At 44.0% G+C, this 21,727-nt stretch overlaps 1 protein-coding gene across 2 annotated transcripts in view; it reads right to left on the reverse strand.

The window, feature by feature from the left end:
* SEMA5B (semaphorin 5B) overlaps nucleotides 1-21,727 on the reverse strand; it is a 546,394-nt gene that overhangs the window by 367,777 nt on the left and 156,890 nt on the right. For both annotated transcript variants that reach the window (XM_060262054.1, XM_060262053.1), the window contains exon 2: nucleotides 16,623-16,825. In XM_060262054.1, the coding sequence (XP_060118037.1) occupies nucleotides 16,623-16,773 (151 nt within the window). In that variant the 5' untranslated portion in view covers nucleotides 16,774-16,825. The remainder of the gene's footprint in view (nucleotides 1-16,622; nucleotides 16,826-21,727) is intronic.

Below are 21,727 nucleotides of genomic sequence, written 5' to 3' on the forward strand. Positions count from 1 at the left end.
CCCTTTCAAGGACAACCTCTGCCAGAGCTATGGCTGACCCAAGGCCATTCCAGCAGGTGCAAGTGGAGGAGTGGGGAATCAAACCCGGTTCTCCCAGATAAGAGTCCGCGCACTTCACCACTACACCAAACCAGCTGAGAGCAAGTGAATGGCACAAGGTCACCAAACAATGGCAGAGAGGCTGTGAACTTTGGTCTTCCAGATAAGGCAGCATTACACAGCAACTTTATAGTGTGTGTGTGTTGGGGGGAGTACCCAGTTCTAATCTGTTCTGTTCTTCTTCCCCCACAGTTATTAGCTTGCTTTATTTTTTTTAAACGCAGGAGCTATGAGTGCAGATCTCTCATCTAGTTGCGCTCGCACAGCAGAAGATTTCCTGTCAAGTTGTCAAAAAAAAAAGAAAAAGCAATGGGGACTGGAAAGCAAATACCAGGAGAAAATTCAATTAGCAAATCCTAAATAAAATTAACATGCTCTCCAAGAACCTGACAATCTAGCAAGTTAATTATTGCTGGATGCAATAACACATAGGAATGCCCACAGCACTTCTGAGTAGTTAAGTAGTTTGTGGTGATTGAAAAAGATGCACATTAAAAAAATAAGTGATTAAACCTGCAGAGCGGGGAAAAAACACAGTTTGATTAGTTCTGTACAGAATACTGAAAGCAGACTGTACTCATACCAGCTTTTTTCAATTAATTTAACATGTGAATATCACGTGCTAATAATAGGGGAGGGACGGTGGCTCAGTGGTAGAGCATCTGCTTGGGAAGCAGAAGGTCCCAGGTTCAATCCCTGGCATCTCCAAAAAAGGGTCCAGGCAAATAGGTGTGAAAAACCTCAGCTTGAGACCCTGGTGAGCCGCTGCCAGTCTGAGAAGACAATACTGACTTTGATGGACCAAAGGTCCAATTCAGTATAAGGCAGTTTCATATGTTCAATATCCTTATATACTTTCCAGTTGTATATTTGTGTCATGCTAATACCAGGAGTCCACATTAGTTCTGTGCACAGGCATAGACTTATTTCCCGCGGGGTGTGGTGGGGGGGCAGAGATGAACCCAGTCCACAGCCATCTATATTAAATTATTTAAATATGAAATAATTTATATTTCCCCAAAAATATGCCATCAACAATTAATCATGTGGGTGTTTTTTTTTAAATCACTCATAATAGTCTGAATCAGCTGAAGAAAGAAGACTATGAGAGAGGAAAGATGTTGTGAACTCTTTCATTGAATATTGAGAGCTAGGTACAATCACAATCAGAGTCCAGAGTCAACATCAATGTTGGTCCAAAGTCAGGGTTCCAGAAGTCAGGCAAGGCAGAGTTATTCAGTCCAGAGTCATACACAAAAGCAAATAGGTCCAAGAGCCAAAGCCAGTCCAAAGATCATTGGAACATAGCAGAATCAGGAGCTGTGGCTGCAGATTTCACCAGGTGGTGACTTCTTGTTTCCTCCTCCAGCAGTCTCCCTTGACAGGTTTTTATAGGCATCTGCTGGAAGGTCTTTCTTGCAGCCGACTGCTTGGGAGTAATGCTGCAGTTACTCATCAGCAAGCAGCTGGTATCAGAACAGGAGATGTGTGCTTTGTCTTCTCTCCTGGATATCTATTCTAAATCTTTGTCTCCAGCACTCAAAGGGTGAGGACGAAACTGGAGGGCTGGTAATAAACCACCTGGGTTTCAAGTGTTGGAACAGGGCTGGAAGGTGCTGGTGACTCTGCCTCAGCTGTCCGCTGTGAACTCTGCCAAGCCTGAAGTTCATCTTCTTGCTTGCTGGCTTCTACTGATTCAGAGCAGGATTCCTCTTCTCCTGAGTTCCCTCCCGCTGAGAAGTCCTCCTCTCCTGACTGACCCATGAAACCAAGACAATGTGAGGAAATAGTTCATTCATCTGTGCAAGGAAATACTTCCTCCTCCTGTCACTTTCCCTCACAACATGTTGAATATGTAACTGCCCCAAGCTCATAGAACCAGGAGAGGCATTAGGGATAATGGAAGAAGCCAGCTTCTTTTATCCAGGTAAGAAGCAATGAGCCCTGCTGGATCAGGCCAGTGGTCCAGCATCCCAATTCACACACTGGCCAACTAATTGGCCTTGATGGCTATGAAACAGGGCACAGAGCAATAGCCTTCCCCTGACGTTAGTTCCCAGTACAGAGGTTCCCTTCAGTCATAGTATATACAGGTATGTCATATATAATTTAATAATATTCAGACGTACTAAAAATCATGTAAAAACAACAATCCTGTCATTCAGCATATAAATACCTAATCCCAATATAACAACAATTGTCTATTTACATAAATACAGGTTTAAAGGTACATATTGTCTCCATATGCAAGAACCAACGCCAAATGAATTATTGCTGGTGCTTATATGCTGAACCACAGCTTTTAGAATTACCTTTCTTGTGCAGGATTGTGATCCCCCCCCCCTTTTTTGTTCCCTTTAGCCACCACGGCTGTAGCCACTGATGGGTCTATCCACCATGAATCAGTCTAATCCCTTCTTCAAACCATCTATGTTCAAGGCAATTGCTACAGTTTCACCCACAGGGTGAGATTGAAGGGAATGTTCTACTTCATGCAACTCAGTATACAGTTGTAAAAGTAAGAAAATTGCAGAGATTGGGATCGTTTCTGCCTGTGAACGTCACAGGAAGGAATGAGGTTTCTTCACCGCCCTGATACCTTATCTGGTATTAGTAATGATATTCGGGGAAAAGCTACATTAGTCCATGGCTAGGGATGGGCATGCACCTGCTAATAAACTGAAGTTCATGCATGGAAGTCTGTGGCAGGTCAACTGGCATGAATTTCCCCAAACTTTCAAGCATTCCTGGAGGTTGCTGCTGGTTCATGAATGGATACATCTCTCAGTGCAAACAAAATTATTATGAAACTTCAAAGTAACAGGGGGGATAGAATTCTCCAGCCTTGGAATACTGCTGTCAGTTTCAAAATAATCATGTCAATTTCAAATAGTGTTTTCCCCACCCCCTTTGCCAGCCTTTCCTCACTTTAACTTCCCATTTTATTGCACAGAGCTTTCAAAATCCCACCCTACATTCATGGATTTGTGACTCTGTTATTTGAGAGCAGTCCTTTTAAGCTTGCAATGTCAGTGGCACTGGGTTCTGCTGGGCACTCTGTGATTGCACTGGTACTGCTGGGCATTCTGTATATTGTACTGGTTTTGCTGGGCTTGCAAAAAATTCCAACCCTTGCTTGGATTGTGATTGAGCTGGCATTGCCACATTGATACTGGGTTTTGCTGGGCACTAGTACATTACAATAGTTCTGCTGGGCTTCCAACACCCCCCCCCCTCTTGCTGGAGTGTGATTCCATGCTAGACATCAGTCCTGTTCAGCTGGAATTGCCACAATGGCACCGGGTTCTGCTGGACTTACAAAAATGCCCCCCTTTAGTTTCTACTGCAGATATTATCTGGTTTGACTTTAGTCCTGCTGCATTTGCATTGCCTCAGCAGCACTGGTTCTGCTGGGCACATTGCACTGGTTCAGCCGGGCTTTCAAAAATGTCCCCCAGTTTCTATTGTAGATATTCTTTGGTTTGACTTTAGTCCTGTTGGGTTTGCAGTGGCACTAGTTCAGCTGGGCACACTGCACTGGTTCTGCTGTGTTTGGAAAAATGCCCTCCCTTTCAGTTTCTACCGCAGAGATTCTCTGGGACTATAGCCCTTACCTTTTCGCTGTTTTTTCCTCCATTGGAACCGATGGTGGATAGGGCACATTCTTTGGGGGGGCTATAATGTAAGCCCTGTAAATTCTCACCAAACTTGGAGGGTAGATAGGTGAGAAACAGTTCGAGATTCCCCAAGAGTTCGGTGCCTGTAGCTTGCACAGAAACTTGTTTCATACACTCTTGAACATGCACCTGTAATTTCCCCAGAAAGCACTTTTCCTGAGGGCACCCTCTTAGGGGCCCATAACTTGGACCCCATGAAGCCAAGCCTCCCCTAACTTAGAGGACAGGTAGAGTAGAGTCAGCTGGAGATCCGCTATGAGTTTGGTTTCTTTGGAGTTGTTTTACTGTATCACAAACATTTAGCCCCCAAAGTTTCACGACAGTTCATTACTCATGAACTGGACATGCCACAAGCCACAAACCAAACTGCATATTCCTGGTTCATGCCCATACCTATCCATGGCACTCTTATACCTGAGGTCTTAGGGTCAACCAGGTGGAGATTCAGCTTGCTCACTACCTAAAAGATCTCGCCAAATGATTTCACTGCAAAAACCAAAGCTAAGTTTCGACGAACCATCCAAAACATGGCTAGCCTACAATCAGTCAAACCTTGGCCTCTGTAAGAATTTCCAGATAGGCCAAACACAAAAAGATATTAGAAAGCAGTGACCAGATCTTCGGTCTCTTTAAATATCTACAAATAACATTGGTTAGGTTGGGAAGATTGTTTTGGGACTGCAGACCAGTTGTTTATATGTACGTTGGGGGGGGGGGGGTTAATCTTATCCCTGATGCCATTTCCTGATGTAAATTGCCATTGGGGAAAACAGTCACTCTTGGGCGGGGCCAGGGGTTGTTTTGTAGAAAAATAGGTGGTGGAGCTCACCCAGGGATTGTTATATAGATGCACCTACTATTCAATGGACAAGGTAGGTCGGTGGGGAGGAGGAGGGGGGACCCTCAGAAAGGTTCAGGAGCTGCGCTCCTGTGAGCTCCTGCTGAATTCAAGGCCTGGGTGGGGCAGTGTTAGGGTTGCCAATCTCCAGGTGGGGGCAGGGGATCCCCCGGTTTGGAGGCCCTCCCCCCGCTTCAGAGTCGTCAGAAAGCGGGGGGAGGGGAGGGAAATGTCTGCTGGGAACTCTATTATTCCCTATGGAGATTTATTCCCATAGAAAATCATGGAGAATTGATCTGCGGGTATCTGGGGCTCTGGAGGGGCTCTTTTTTGGGGTAGAGGTACCAATTTTTCATTAGAGCATCTAGTGCCTCTCCCCAAAATACCCCCAAGTTTCAAAAGAATTGGACCAGGGGATCCAATTCTATGAGCCCTAAAAGAAGGTCCCCCTATCCTTCACTATTTCCTATGGAAGGAAGGCATTGAAAAGGTGTGCCGTCCCTTTAAATGTGATGGCCAGAACTCCCTTTGGAGTTCAATGATGCTTGTCACAGCCTTGATCTTGGCTCCACCCCTAATGTCCCCTGGCTCCACCCCCAAAGTCTCCTGGCTCCACCCCCAAAGTCCCCAGATATTTCTTGAATTGGACTTGGCAATCTAGGCAGTGTACATCTTGATAAAGCATGGGGTATGGATTAAAATATACCATTTGCTAGTACTACAGTCTCAAGAAAATTTTGCTATCAAGATCCTAGCTAGTATATTCTACCTGTCCAGTCATGACTTGAATCCTACTTAGAATTTCCACGGTGTGTGTGGCAGGGGATGACTTGCGCTGCTTCCCCCATCCCACAGCAGCCCAAAACACCCTTCCTCAAATGCTGCTCCTAGGGACAGGGAATGCCCAGGTATAACTTGGAATGTGGGTGGGGATTAGAGGTCTCCCACAGAAGCGGGAAATTGGTGAAACTTGTCTCTTGCACTGTTGGAAATTCTGTGCAGTCTACAAGCCCTTTGTCATTATCTTACAAAGATTTCTAAGTGGGAACAGAATGCCTTATTTTCCATCTAGAGTTCAGGGAGTTCAGCATCCTACGCGCAATAGGCGCAGTTCACCCTGATTGCTTGAAGTCCACTGTGGTCAGCCGTCCACTGCATCTCTTGACATTTAGGATTTCACCACACCAGCAAAAAAAGCAAACATATAATTTGCAGTCATGAGATTAAACAGATGCACACAGCGAACAACTGCACACAAACAACTTGCCAGGTTGTACAGCCTCTGTTGGGTTTGGGTTTAAAGCAAAAACTGCCTTGGACAATCTCACACACCAGTGAAGTTTCCACCACAGGTTACCAGCACAGTGCTAAAAGGAAAACCTGCAGCCCATCTTCCCATGGCTAATAATTTGTTCTGGAATTAGAGCATGAAACCAAAGCAAGCGAAAGATCTCCACCGGGCTCGCAGAGGCACATAAGCTGCGATTGTCCAGTTTGCAATATAAATGGTTCTTTGAACAACAGCCTCGGGGCTGTACAAACAGCTTGTTTTATGTGCGTACTGTAAACATCTTACTCTGCTTGTGCTTGAGGCAGTTGAGGCACAATTTCTTTAAATATAAAAAGCTACACATTTTTTTCCTTTAAAAAACCCCCATAAAACAGCGCACCAGAGAAAAACAATATCCGCTTGAGACAAAGAATTACTACAAATCTAAGTAATTATCTTTAACCTGGTCCATTAAAGGCTAACGTTGTCAGTGACTTCGGGAGAATTCTGAAGAGAAGCAGCTCAGCTTTGCCTCAAGCTTGTTGCCATATTAACTGCTTAAACAGCCAATCAGATTCTAATGCAGTTCTGAATCCCAGAGGGCTCACCTTTCAACTCTCCCCAAATAAGGCACATGGTCTGACTTACCAAGCAATTAGAAAAAAAAATCAAGGTTTATTTTCTGGTTTCATAAGAGGAAGGTTACAGACAGCATTTTATTATGCATGCTTAAAGGTTTTGCTAATTTGCTGTAATCCATTTAAACACAGGTAACAGAATACAGAGAGAGGGAGGGAGGAGGCTGATGACATTTGTAAAAATGCAGCAGCAACGGTCCGCTTCCCTCTAGGTATAACAAAGAAGCGTGCAGAAAGGTCAGAAAGGTCTGCAAGCCTTCGATGTCTCCTTCTCAAAAGGTCATAGGTAGTTTCACTCATTTGTCCTTGCTGAAGAACTGAATGGTAGACACATTCCCGTGCCCCAAAGGGAAAGTAAAATTAACACTATTTCAGAAACAGTTATAACTGGGAAGTGGGACTGCTACAAGGATAGTATACTGAGCAGGCAAAACATCACAAAAGCACGGGTAACACACAATGGGTCCACTGAAAATGCGACTGCATTTGAACAACAAGGTCAAAAGAGACAACCAAAAATCCCTCCAACAAAAGACTCTCTGCCCGTCTTTGCCACTGAAAAGTGACAACCAATAATGAAGCTGTAATGCTATTATTCTAGGCATCCATCTTCTTGCCTGCAAGTACAGCAAGTACAGCATCCAGCAGATGATACTAGAGTTGCAGTCAGAAGGAAAGGTTTCTAGTATCATCTGCTGGAGAAGTCACAATGTGTAAATATGAAGAAGAAGAAGAAGAAGAAGAAGAAGAAGAAGAAGAAGAAGAAGAAGAAGAAGAAGAAGAAGAAGAAGAAGAAGAAGAAGAAGAAGAAGAAGAAGAAGAAGAAGAAGAAGAAGAAGAAGAAGAAGAAGATGATGATGATGATGATGATGATGATGATGATGATGATGATGATGATGATGATGATGATGATGATGATATTGGATTTATATCCCGCCCTTCACTCTGAAGAGTCTCAGAGCGGCTCACAATCTCCTTTACCTTCCTCCCCCACAACAGTCACCCTGTGAGGTGGGTGGGGCTGAGAGGGCTCTCACAGCAGCTGCCCTTTCAAGGCTGGAGTCTCAGAGTGGCTCACAATCTCCTTTCCCTTCCTCCCCCACAACAGACACCCTGTGAGGTGGGTGGGGCTGGAGAGGGCTCTCACAGCAGCTGCCCTTTCAAGGACAACCTCTGCCAGAGCTATGGCTGACCCAAGGCCATGCTAGCAGGTGCAAGTGGAGGAGTGGGGAATCAAACCCGGTTCTCCCAGATAAGAGTCCGCACACTTAACCACTACACCAAACCAGCTCTCCTTGGGATTTAATTTCTCCTTGGGATTTATGCATAGAGTGAGGAGTGCTGTTGACATCCCAGAGGTGTTTGTGAACGTTTCAACTTGTGCAGTCAAGTTTGCTGTCTGAATGCAGCCTAAAGGACATCTATAGAGTTTTGGCTATCTTCTTCATTTGAATAAGGACCAAGAAATAGTGGGAGCGTGCATATATACCATCGTCATCATGATATATATTCTAATAGAGAACTCAGCCAGCTGAGCTAATATTCTAATAGGAAACTCAGCCAAATAGGAGGATACATAAACATGGGGACTGGACAAGACAGATCTTTCCACAAACCTGAAAAATACAATAAAAACAAAAACAAAACCAACACACACACTTTGGGTTTTAGAAAGAACACAAACAACAAAAGGAGCACTTGCGGCTTTATGGAACGGATGCCCTGAATAGGCATTGCTAGGCAACTACAAGAGTAAAATCAGAAAGTAAATCCATGCACTGTATTGACAGTATTCACCACCTGCTGTTTAGTCTATTATAGCTTGATTGCATGCTTGAGGGAACATGGTAAACAGTAGTAAGAGAGGTGCCTTGGGAACCAGAGTGTTTTACTTTGTGTTATCAACGTCTTTGCACCGGCCTAGACTGTGAGAACCAAAATGCTATGGACCATGGGAACCGGGGCGATGGAAACCAGAGGGGTGCAAAAAGGTTTTTGCATTCGCGGGCTTGTGCAAAGCATAAAGTGTATGCTTGGGCCATTAACATCAGTCTTGACTCAAGCCACATGTTGAGCCACTATCTTTCCTGATGCTTTAATAAACCGAATCATTTTGGAACCCAACGGACTGTTTACTGAGCAAACAGGGGTAGGATTGACAGTATGAGGGTTTGCAGGAAAGGGAAAGAGGAAATAGCGCAGGGGAGGGAAATGAGATCCTCTCCCACCCCCACAGGTCCTTCTGTCTATCCTGCACTCACTACATTGAATATTGACAAGTTTCCAGATAGAATTTAAAGTACTGATTATCACCCATAAAACCTTTCATGGCATAGATAGGATCTGCATATTTATAAGACCGCCTCTCCAAATATACTCTTCTAAGGCAGGTCTGCTTATCAGAGCAGAACCTTCTGAATGTGTCATCCTGCCAATGGGTAAGTTCCCCATACCTGAGCATTCTATTGTGAATTCCACCTAGCGGAATCATATGCCTGATAAGGTCACGAAGGCCGCCACACCTCTATCATTCCACAGAATGAACAGAATGCCGCAGCTCCAGAGGCCATTTTCATTAAGTAAGCAAACTTGTAGTTAGTGTCTGTGGTGTTTAAGGTAGTCTTCAGTATGTTTATTATTCTTGGTTTGTTTGGTATTTTGATAAAACTGTGCTTTAATTTTGTAATCCTGCGTTAACCCGACTTTATTACTGCTTTAAGTAATGTAATGTTTCACTGCATTATTCCCCAACTTTATAATGCTGTTTTATTATCTGTACAACAATATTCTCTAGTTTTGTTGGTGCAATGTACTATACAGTTTTTACTGCATTTTTACTTACAATCCAGGAAGAAAGCTAGATAATATATGATGTAAATTAATAATGTGCATTTATATTTCCTTATTCATTCTAGTCACAGTGTTTTTTCAAAAAGTAGCAGAACTAGATTAAGTTACAGAATAAAACAAATTAATCAATAATAGCGATATCAGTAGTTATTAACCAAGAGTTGATCGGCACACACTTGCTTCTATGTAATGAGGGCAAAGTGGAACTAAGATGAGGCATTGTGGCAGAAAACCTAAAATATGCTTTATTCCTATTGTATGCTCTCCTTCCTTCCTTCCTTCCTTCCTTCCTTCCTTCCTTCCTTCCTTCCTTCCTTCCTTCCTTCCTTCCTTCCTTTCTTCTTAAAACATCTTACTTTGTGTAGCTCTATATTGAGTAAATTCACTTTTAATTTTACTTACTTCAGGGTCTCCTATGAAGTTATTGTATATTTTCCTAATAGCTTTACAGTATGCCTAGCTCTACAGTTTGGTATATATGATCTCTTTCCATTCATTTTATACTGCTGCTTGACAGGTTACTTGCATTTTGAATATCTACTTATCATTTACTAGTTTTACATTTTCTTTCTGTATACGTCTGAGTTTTCTCAATAAATTTTTGAAAAGTTCAAAAAGAAAAGAAAACCTAAAACCTTATTAGGGTAAGAGCAGCACCTAGAGCAGGGGTGTCAAACATGCGGCCTGGGGGCCGAATTAGGCTCCAGTAGGGCTCCTATCAGGCACCGAGAAACTGACTCTTGTCTGCTTCCTTCTCCCTCTCTCTTGCTTCCTTTTGCATCTCAGCTTGCTTTGCAAAACTTGCTCAATGGTATAGGAGCTACAGAACGAAACCTCTATTTTCTCCATTGGTTGAGGCTCCTTCCCCTTCCTGATCCCCTGGGGAGGAAGGGAAAGAGCCAGAGCTTCTTTTTCCCAGTTCCCTGGATCCCATGGAAGAAATACAAAGAAAGCACCTTTAAGACGGACAAGTGCTAATGTTTTAAGGATGTTTTATTTTAAGGGTTTTAAAAAAATCTTTAGGCATGTTTGTCTGCGTCCTTTAAAAAGTTTACATCTCTGCTACGTAATCTTAAATAGGTATACATGTGACCTGGCCCAGCCCAACAAGGTCTCATTTATGTCAGATCCGGCCCTCATAACAAATGAGTTCGACACCCCTGACCTAGAGTGTCTGAGATATTGGACCTCTGGGGGTTTACATTAGAATGACACATTAATCTCCACTCCTCATTAAACCATTCCAACAGTGTTAAATCCTTGTGAACAAGGGACACTCCAGACCACTGATGGAAGTTGAGAGCCATTACAAGATTACTGATGGAGGTGAGACTATATTTTGTAAGTCTCTGACTAGCAACAGAAGCCTCTAATGTCGTAGATGGGGCTCTGTATTGAATTGACTACATCAGCTCATTACTCTTAGAAAATAGGCTGGCTTAAGTCCAAATCCACTGACCATAAATATCTGGACATTTGAGATTTCCCCAGTCTTCAGTTTTCTTTCAGCAGAAACTGGATCCACGGGAGTTGGGTAGGGGTTAAGGCCTCCTCTTGTTACTGCAAGGAACTGTGCATACACTCTGAAGAACCTGCTAGAGCCCAGGTAATGCATCTTTAGCTGAGTTGGTTCAACAATATTTCTTTTTATTTGAACATCTTTGTGCTGTGTTCTCGTGTGCCTTCCCTATATTTTGCTCTGTCCTTTTCCTACTACTCTTTTGACTCCAGCCAACCCTCTTCCTTTATTTTTTATAATAAACTTTTTATGAAGACATTTTTGGCTTCATTTAGTACAATTTACTTATTTGGGATATTTCTCTGAATCACTTTTGTGTAAACCAAATTTTATTATTTTTGCAATATATTGAAAAATATACTTCTATCAAAACCCAAAGATAATCAGCCAATACATTACAAATTTTCCTCCCTCCCCCCCCCCCCTCCAATTGATGACCTCCGCCGGTATTTAAAATATATAAAAAACATTCTAAAGGTAAAATTCACAGTTATAGAATCTTCACTAAAAGTTACCATTATCTTAACTCAAAGATGATTATTATACTTTATCCTCCACTTAATTATTATTCATCTAACTTACATATTAAATCAAATATTAATAATCACAGTTCTTCTTTTCTCTTTAAAAGTTCAGTTATTGTTATCAAAAACCACTAAATGTCTCTTCACTTTCCATTGTATCTTCACATAGTTTTGAAACTTCTCCCAGTCTTCTTTGAATTTCTTCAAATTATAGCCTTTTAAGATTCTAGTAAGTTTGTCCATTTCACTCCAGTTTAGTACTTTTAACACCCAGTCCCATTTTTCTGGTATTTTGTCTTGCTTCCACATTTGCGCATATAATGTTCTCGCAGCTGAAAGCAAATACCACAACAATGTCCTGTCTCACTTCGGAAAGCTTTCCATTTGTAATCCCACCAGAAAGACATCCGGTGCTCTCTTAATATTATATCCCAAGATTTTCGAAATCTCTTGTTGAATCATAAGCCAAAATTGTTTCGCCTTTTCGCAAGTCCACCACATATGGTCGAAAGAACCTTCATGTTTTTTACATTTCCAAAACCTATCTGAAGCTTGATTGTTAATTTTTGCTAATTTTTAGGTGTCATATACCACCTATACAGCATTTTAAAACAGTTCTCTTTTATATTATAGCACATTGATATTTTCATAGAGTTCTTCCATAGGTGTTCCCACGTCTCCATTTGTATTTCCTTGTTAAAGTTTATTGCCCATTTAATCATTTGAGGTTTCACCACTTCTGTAGACCATTTCAATAACAGCTTATAAGTCCTTGAAATCAGTTTTTCATTTTCACTCAACAGCATTTTTTCCATTTCTGTCCGTTCATATCTTATACCTGTATTCCTGATATCATTCTCTACCAAGCTTTTAATTTGTTGCAATTGAACCCAATTAAACTTATCCTGCAATTCTTCAGCCGATTTCAATTCTACTTTGCCTCCATGAATCCTTAGCAGTTGTTTATATGATAAACATTTTTCTTCCTGTGGACTTGAAGACAACTTTATAACTTCTGTTGGCACAATCCAGAGTGGTTTTCTCTCATCACCATATTTACTGTATTTTTTCCAAGTAGTCAACAAATTCCTCCTTATATAATGGTGTGAGAAAAGTCCATCCATCTTCTCCTTCCCATAATTCATATATGCATGCCAACCAAAAACATTTCCATGGCCTTCTAATGCCAATAATTTTCTGTTAAGCAAAGTTATCCAGTTCTTAATCCATACCAAACAAACTGCATCATGGTATAACCTTAAATCAGGTAATTGGAAGCCACCTCTTTCTTTCGCATCCGTCAGAATTTTCATTTTAATTATTGGTTTTTTGCCTGCCCATACAAATTCTGAAATCCTTCTTTGCCAAAGATTAAATTGTTTCTTATCTTTCACTATTGGAATAGTTTGAAAAAAAAACACCATAATTCTTGGTAGAACATTCATTTTAATTGCAGATATCCTCCCCAGCATGGATAAATTCAATTTATTCCACGTTAACATATCCTCTTCAATTTTATGCCAAAGCTTTTCATAACTGTTCTTGTATTCTGAATCACTTCCTTACATGCTAGACTGCAAAGCCCGATCCTATCCCATACACTGAATTTCATGTCAGGAAAGCAAAATTCTGCTTTATAGCCGAAACGACATAAATAGACCATATAATGGTAATAGACTGCAAGCCCCAGCTGAACCTACTGGACTTTCAGAGTTTGAAGGAAGTCCCATTCTCCCACCCACACCAGCAGATGGCTAGCAGGCAGAATCAAGAGTATTCTATCTGGACTCCAAAGGTAAGAAGACTCTGAAGAATGAAAAAAAAAATCTATTTACAACTTGAAGGAATAGATATCTATCCAACTGAATATCTTCTTTCTGCCAATTGTTTTATTATTATTTATACTTTCAACTTCTAGCCCACCCTTCTCTGCACAGCAGGGCTCAGGGTGGGTTACATAATAATTGTTTAATAAAATAAGCAATTAATCAATACCGGCACCAGTGTTTCCTCTAAGCTGAGTTAGCGTGAGCTAGCTCACCGTTTTTTTAGCCTCTGGCTTGCACATTTGTGTCTTAGCTCTGGTAAAATGCAGTAGCTCACAGCTTTAATGCCAGTAGCTCCAAAAGTAGAATTTTTGCTCACAAGACTCCACAGCTTACAGAGAGTATTGATTGGCACATAGTTAAAACTAATGCATTAGAGATGATAACAGTAAGGAAGGGACACATCAGAGGGGAGCAGAAGCCCCAAGGATCAGGGTGAGTGATCTTTCAACCATCGCTATCCACAGCCATATATGCCTGGTGGAACATCTCTGTCTTGCAGACTCTGAAAAATTGTTTAGGTCCTGAAGGGCCCAGGTCTCACCAGACAGAAAGTTCCACCAGGGCTGAAAAAGCCCTGTCCATGAGTGAGGATAGCCAGATGGTTTTGGGATCACCAGCCAGTTGTCATTGGATGAATGTAATGCTCTTTGAGGGACATACCAGGAGAGGGGGTCCTGCAGATACGCTGGTCTCAGACCATTTAGGGTTTTAAAAGACAACACCAAAATACTAAATCCAATCTGGTACTCAGTTTGGAGCCAGCGCAGCTGGTGGAGCACTGGTTGAGTATGTGCTCTCAATGGTGTAACTGTGAGAACTTGACCAACTGCATTTTCCAGATCAGTCTTAAGGGCAGCCCTGTGTATAGCGAGTTACAGTAATTCAGCCTGGAGGTGACTCTTGCATGGATCACTGTAGCTAGATCTTGGCGAGACAGGTAGGGCGCCAGTAACCTAGCTTCGCATAGGTGAAAGAATGCCCGCTTTGTTATGTTCATGACCTCTGCTTCCACTGAGAGGGAGCCATTTAAGACCATGCCCAAGATCTTCACAGTAGGCGATGATATCAAAGGCATGCAATTAAGAGCTGGGAGCTGACCTTCCACACCAGCATCAACTCAACCCAGCCACAGGACTTCTGTCTTTGATGGATTTAGTTTCAGCTGACTCTGTTCCAGCCATCTCACCACAGCCTCCAAACCCATGACCAATGTATCTGGGGCAGTATCTGGTCAGATGCTCATCAACAGATATCACTGGGTGTCATCGACATATTGATGACAACGCAGCCCAAAACTCTGTGCCCACTGAGCAGGGGGGTGCATATAGATGTTAAACAACAATGTAGAGAGGACTGCCCCTAGGGGCGCCATGGGGAGACCATCCCCCTGCAAGCATTACCCCTTCCCCCTGAACTTGTAGGAATGAGACCAGTCATTTCAAAACTGCCCTATGCACTCCTACATAGGCAAGGCCATGTGTCAAGAGATAATGTTCAACGATGTCAAACACTGTTATCAAATCCAATAATAACTGCAACACTGAACTGCCTTGATTCAGCTGCCTATGGAGATCATCTGTGAGTGCAATCAAAACCATCTCCATCCCATGACTGGGGCGGAAACCGGATTTAAATAGGTTCAAGGCTGATGAGTCATCCAGGAAGGTCTGGAGTTGTTCTGCTGCTGCTCTCTCAATTACCTTGCCCAGGAACAATAAGTTCAACACTGGGTAGTAATTGGAAGGATCTGTTAGATCCAAAGTTGGCTTTTTAAAGAGCAGTCTTACCACTGCCTCTTTTAAGTCCCCTGGGTAGACCCCTGAACTAAAGGACATATTTATGATGTCCACCAGGAGGGCTCGTACTCCATCACCACTGTCTTTCTCTAGCTACGATGGGTATGGGTCCAAGGGGCAAGTGGTATGTTTCACAGCATCCGGAATCCTGTCAACATCAGACCAGCAGAGTCCACTGAATTCATCCAATATAGGTCCTAGAAATAGGCAAGGTGCCTCCAGTTGCTTTATTGTGTCAATACTGGCAAGCAGGCCTTAATGGAGCAACAAGATTTTATCTGTAAAAAAAGCTTGCAAAAGACCCACAGCTAATACTCAATTTACGAACATTTTGAATCTTCTCAGTTAAGGAGGTAAGTGACCTAATTGTTCTAACAATTTTGCTGGGTAAGAGTTAGCAGATGCAATGAAGGCTGCATAGAATTCCTTCTTTGCAGTCTTCACCACCACCTCATATAAGGAGTTCTTGCCGCTTAATCACAGGACTGTCACAAACTCACTGTAGCTCCCATTTCTCCCTCCTTAGCTCCATGGTGTACCATGGGGCTAATTTGGGGTGAAGAGGATGCTGGGGACCAATTTTGTCAATGGTTTCAGAGAGCCAGAGATTCCAGTTCTCTATTATCTAATGAGCAGGGCCGGCTCGAACACTAGGCAAACTAGGTGGTTGCCTAGGGTGCCAGGGACACCGAATTGGGTTCCCTCCCTTTCAGTGTCCCAAGACAACCGCCTAGTTTGCCTCCCCCGCCACTGCCGCCAGCCCCCTCTGGTCCACCGCTGCCCCCCAGCCACGCTCTGCTTGCTTGCTCCCCCCCCCCCCAAGATGCTCGTCGCAACTAAAACAGAACCCTACTGGCTTGTCCCAGCCCACGCCTACGCGTTTTGTTAAAAGGCCAATGCAGGAAGCTTTGCTCCCCCCTCACTTACTGTTCCGGGAAGGAGGGGGGAGATACCTCCTCCATCCGTCTCTTAACAAAATGTGCAGGCGCAGGCTGGGAGAAGCTGGTAGGGCTCTGTTTTAGTCACGGCGAGCTTGGGGTGGGGGGGAGTGGGCAAGTGGAGCGCCATGGCGGTGGGCGAGCAGAGTGTGCTAGGGAGGCGCCTGCCTAGGGCGCTATTTGCCCTAGAGCTGGTGCTGCTAATGAGTTGCTAGGGGCATCAGATCCCACAGAGCATTCTAGAACCAATTGGGTCCATAAGTCTCTGTGGGCGAGAATAAATCGGCTCAATGGCTACGTGGGTAGGAGTTGGAATGCTGAGCCAAGCCTTCAGGATAAAGTTATCTGACCATGGCGCTCCCTCATTAGTAATCAGACCCACACCTATCCCCACTACATAAATACAAGAAGAGAATCTACATTAATACTCACTATCCTGCTTCCTCCCAAAGAAGAAAACCCATTAAGAAATTTGAGAATTTAAGTTTAGGTCTTGTGCCCTTGAAAAAGGAGTAGAGATGTCACACATCTCATTAAAAAATTAAGCCAAGAGAAGAATATCAGAAGAAGCTATGTGGCACTCCCAAGAGACCTAAGCTGCTTGTCAACCAGGATCAGAGGCATTCAAAGGAAAGGTCTCCTACCTTCAAAAGAGATCACAGGGTGTTCTTTCCTTGAACATTGCTGTTCATCTTCAGGGTAGTCCAAAACATTATGTGATGCAGAGAGGTGAAAAGTGAGAAGGAAGAGGCTTGGTAACGACAGTTGAGCAGCCTTCAGTGTTGAACCAACCATGACTAAAAATGTGCTGCAGATTTAGCATCCAAGGTTGTCATCCGGAGGACACCTGAAACACAATGAGGAAAGTTAGGAAAGAAGACATTCCAAATGTCTGCCAGGTAGCTAACAGACTGAACAGATACAATCAGGGTTTTTTTTTGAGCAGGAAAGCACAGGAAAGCAGTTCCTGCTGGTTTGGCATCAGGGGGTGTGGCCTAATATGCAAATGTGTTCCTGCTGGGCTTTTTCCACACAAAAAGCCCTGGATGTGATTAAAAACCAGCTTACGTGATCATTAAAGCTTGACATAAGATTGAAAACTCTGGCACTGTAAACGCTGGCTTAGGGCTTTCAGCACCACCATTTTAAAAAACACCAAGAAGTGTCTGTATGGGTGATTACAGACTGGCAGTTTGGGACGACTCAGAGAAGCCTCTGAAATCAACCCAAAAAATCTTTCCACATACAAACATCTGCCTCCTGTCCTTGTGCCATACTCACCGCATCCTCCATCTTTCACAGTGCGACTCAAAAATGTTTCAAGGACAATTTTTTTAACTGCACGCCAGACACCTCCTTGGTGTCTGGGAGCGGAAGGGCGCAAGCCAGGTGCCTTGGTGGCACACATCTGGCTTTTTAAAATAAAAAGTGTAAGTGTAAGTGTGCACATGAGTGCATGTGAGCACATATGCACACACATGCATGCATACGCATGTGCATGACTACTGAAAATGTATGGGGAAGCTGAGTGATGGGGAAGGTGTGCAAAAGCCATCTGAACACGCCCATGTCGCCCCATGGCTTGTGGGGGAGCATCTGGAGGCTTCTGTCAGGCAATAAGGTTTCAAAGCAACCAGACCTTGAATAGATACAAAGTTAGGCTTTATTTGATACTCCGTATGCACTAGAAGGAAGAAATTGGGACTGATACCATGTAACAGTGCAACGCATACTTAAGAGAGCTACATCAAAAATTTCTAAACAAAAGCCACAATTCTAAACATTCCTGAGCTGAGGTGCAAAGGTTCACACGGTCCCTCCCTCTTATCTTATTCCTACGGTTCGTCTTCCTGGGATGGCCAAAAGGCTCGTCCCTGGAGGCTCTTTATCTTCAAAGGGAATTCTTGCTTTTGTTAGTATTAGGGAGAGAGAGGTTCACATCAAGCATTGGCAACAAGCTACAACATTCTACTTTGATATGCAAGGTCTTTCTCATGGTTAGTAACAGCAGTTCAATATTGCAGTTATTAGGCTAAGCATTTTATTTCAGGAAAAGCTTGATTGCCTTCAGGACACCTCCCATTGGCACCTAAATGCCCATCTGTTATCAGCCTATGTTTCTCATTTGTAAGATGTGGGTCGTTTTCGCACTTACCTTATTCCGGAGCGACGTCCCTCTTCACCGCACAGCGTCTGCGCGGATTTCGCACTACTTGCTCCGCAGAACCCGGAAGTCCCGCGGCTTTTGCGTCACAAATGTAAACCGCCAAAACCCAGTTAACATTTGTGACGCAAAAGCCACGGGACTTCCGGGTTCTGCAGAGCAAGTAGTGCGAAATCCGCGCAGACGCTGCGCGGTGAAGAGGGACGTCGCTCCGGAATAAGGTAAGTGCGAAAACGACCTTAGTCTGCATGTATCCACACAGATGCAAGTTTACTGCGTTTGCCAGTTCTCAATATGCTGTTTTGTACCTGGGTGCAAGACACTGGCTGGGCTTTAGAGGGAGATCACCTCTACTATGAGGGCTCACTAAGATAACTATTTTAAAACAGAAGAGAACAGAAAGCCCCCCAAAAACCAAGTAATTTTGCAAGCATGTTATGTGCAGAAAAAATGTGGAGCTACTGGCAATGAAATGGGATTTGGTGGGGGTGGGGTTGTCCTGCAGACAACTTGATCCACTGCCTGTAATGTTGTATTCTGTCCCTATTATAATGGACGACTTGCTGTTGGGAGAAAGCCACAGTGCTGCTGGCATTTCTTGCCGCTGTTACAGGAGATTGGATGGATTCCCTAGAGGTGGATTTACACCACAGGGAGGCGCACAGCCAGCAAGAAAATTTAATAATATTAAGGATTTTCAAGTGAAGATACCTGAATTTGTAACACAGTGTAAGACTCAAAGGTCTGCAGCCTTTGGAAGTTTCGTAAAAATAAAAAGGACAGCGCTAGATGACCTCTATAAAATGTCATTTGCATGATGATGTTTAATCATATTGTGACATGGATGCAATTTGGCTATCGCTACAGCAACAGTGGACAGGCAGGCCCCCCCTACAATGGCTTTAAGTGACAAAGATGAACTGTGTTGAGAAGCCCCATAACAAAGAGGCATATCTCTACTTAGCAAGGGCATTGCTAGGTTGTTGGTTTTTTTCTTAAAAAAAAAAACCTCTTCATGTTTATTTTACAGACCACTATAGGAGGAGTCCTACTGCTAGAAACCCTCTTTTCCAACTGCCACCTGGAGTAGCAACAGGAGAAACATACACACACACACAAATCACAGGCCGGCAGCATTGTATCGCTTCCAGTGAAAAACCAAAAGTGGCATGTGTTCTCTCTAGGAATCACAGGAAACGCTATTGATTTACCAATGCCCTCCCCCCTCCCCTCTCCCCCCAGTATCTGCAATCCCAGACTCCCTCTGGTCATGCGTGGCAACTCTATTCACAGGCAACCTTGGAAAGCCTTCTGATTTATTGAGAAAACACACTGACTAGTTAGGGCCTCAAGTGAGCTGGGGCCCAAAATCCTAACTGCTTGACACACCGAGACGTATCCGAGCAGACTAAAAGACTGTTAAAAATAATTATTATTCAAGCAGTGCAAGTACCACTTACAAAAAAGGCAATTATGTTCCTTTAAAAGAGGCGATAAGAAGAAATTCTTGAAAGCGACAGTATTCAGAAAGACACGTTGGCTGTGTTCAAGAGATTTCAAAGCATGTCATAAAACTGAGTATCCAGTCTTCACACACTACCGGCGGTGGCTCAGTGGTAGAGCATCTGCTTGGGAAGCAGAAGGTCCCAGGTTCAATCCCCGGCATCTCCAAAAAAGGGTCCAGACAAATAGGTGTGAAAAACCTCAGCTTGAGACCCTGGAGAGCAGGGGAGGGACGGTGGCTCAGTGGTAGAGCATCTGCTTGGGAAGCAGAAGGTCCCAGGTTCAATCCCCGGCATATCCAAAAAAGGGTCCAGACAAATAGGTGTGAAAAACCTCAGCTTGAGACCCTGGAGAGCAGGGGAGGGACGGTGGCTCAGTGGCAGAGCATCTGCTTGGGAAGCAGAAGGTCCCAGGTTCAATCCCCGGCATCTCCAAAAAAGGGTCCAGGCAAATAGGTGTGAAAAACCTCAGCTTGAGACCCTGGAGAGCAGGGGAGGGACGGTGGCTCAGTGGCAGAGCATCTGCTTGGTAAGCAGAAGGTCCCAGGTTCAATCCCCGGCATCTCCAAAAAAGGGTCCCGGCAAATAGGTGTGAAAAACCTCAGCTTGAGACCCTGGAGAGCAGGGGAGGGATGGTGGCTCAGTGGCAGAGCATCTGCTTGGGAAGCAGAAGGTCCCAGGTTCAATCCCCGGCATCTCCAAAAAAGGGTCCCGGCAAATAGGTGTGAAAAACCTCAGCTTGAGACCCTGGAGAGCAGGGGAGGGACGGTGGCTCAGTGGCAGAGCATCTGCTTGGGAAGCAGAAGGTCCCAGGTTCAATCCCCGGCATCTCCAAAAAAGGGTCCCGGCAAATAGGTGTGAAAAACCTCAGCTTGAGACCCTGGAGAACAGGGGAGGGACGGTGGCTCAGTGGCAGAGCATCTGCTTGGTAAGCAGAAGGTCCCAGGTTCAATCCCCGGCATCTCCAAAAAAGGGTCCAGGCAAATAGGTGTGAAAAACCTCAGCTTGAGACCCTGGAGAGCAGGGGAGGGACGGTGGCTCAGTGGCAGAGCATCTGCTTGGTAAGCAGAAGGTCCCAGGTTCAATCCCCGGCATCTCCAAAAAAGGGTCCCGGCAAATAGGTGTGAAAAACCTCAGCTTGAGACCCTGGAGAGCAGGGGAGGGACGGTGGCTCAGTGGCAGAACAGCTGCTTGGGAAGCAGGAGGTCCCAGGTTCAATCCCTGGCATCTCCAAAAAAGGGTCCAGGCAAATAGGTGTGAAAAACCTCAGCTGGAGACCCTGGAGAGCAGGGGAGGGACGGTGGCTCAGTGGCAGAACAGCTGCTTGGGAAGCAGGAGGTCCCAGGTTCAATCCCCGGCATCTCCAAAAAAGGGTCCAGGCAAATAGGTGTGAAAAACCTCAGCTTGAGACCCTGGAGAGCAGGGGAGGGACGGTGGCTCAGTGGCAGAGCATCTGCTTGGGAAGCAGAAGGTCCCAGGTTCAATCCCTGGCATCTCCAAAAAAGGGTCCAGGCAAAGAGGTGTGAAAAACCTCAGCTTGAGACCCTGGAGAGCCGCTGCCAGTCTGAGAAGACAATACTGACTTTGCTGGACCGAGGGTCTGATTCAGTAGAAGGCAGCTTCATATGTTCATAATAATAATTACCATCACACATTTACTTTATAAAGAATACAACTTTACAACTTCAGCTACCTATTCACCGAAACCAAGGGGAAATGCTATTCAAATTAAAATTTTCTCCACACACCTTGATGAATGATAGGAAAAACTCAGTATGAATGTCCAGTGACTTCGGTGAAAGCTGCATCTAAGAACCTATATTCAGGAACCACAGGAACTAATCATCTTAACCCCAAGGCTTACTACAACTAAAGAACTGCTTTGACTGTAGTGGGTTTTGGACTGTAGTAAAGTGTAATACTCTGTAAAAACGACATGAGGGAATACAGGGTGCCGTGCGCCAGCCTCCAAAAGTTTTATTCAATTCACTAAGTAGAGCTAAAGGCAACCCAGAATCCTTGCTGAGGCAGTCAAACATTAAAGGAAATACGTTCAGTTTTGTTTTGGTTTTTGCCTTCCACT

Source organism: Heteronotia binoei, chromosome 21, assembly GCF_032191835.1.
Source record: "Heteronotia binoei isolate CCM8104 ecotype False Entrance Well chromosome 21, APGP_CSIRO_Hbin_v1, whole genome shotgun sequence".
NCBI classification, from domain to species: Eukaryota; Metazoa; Chordata; class Lepidosauria; order Squamata; family Gekkonidae; genus Heteronotia; species Heteronotia binoei.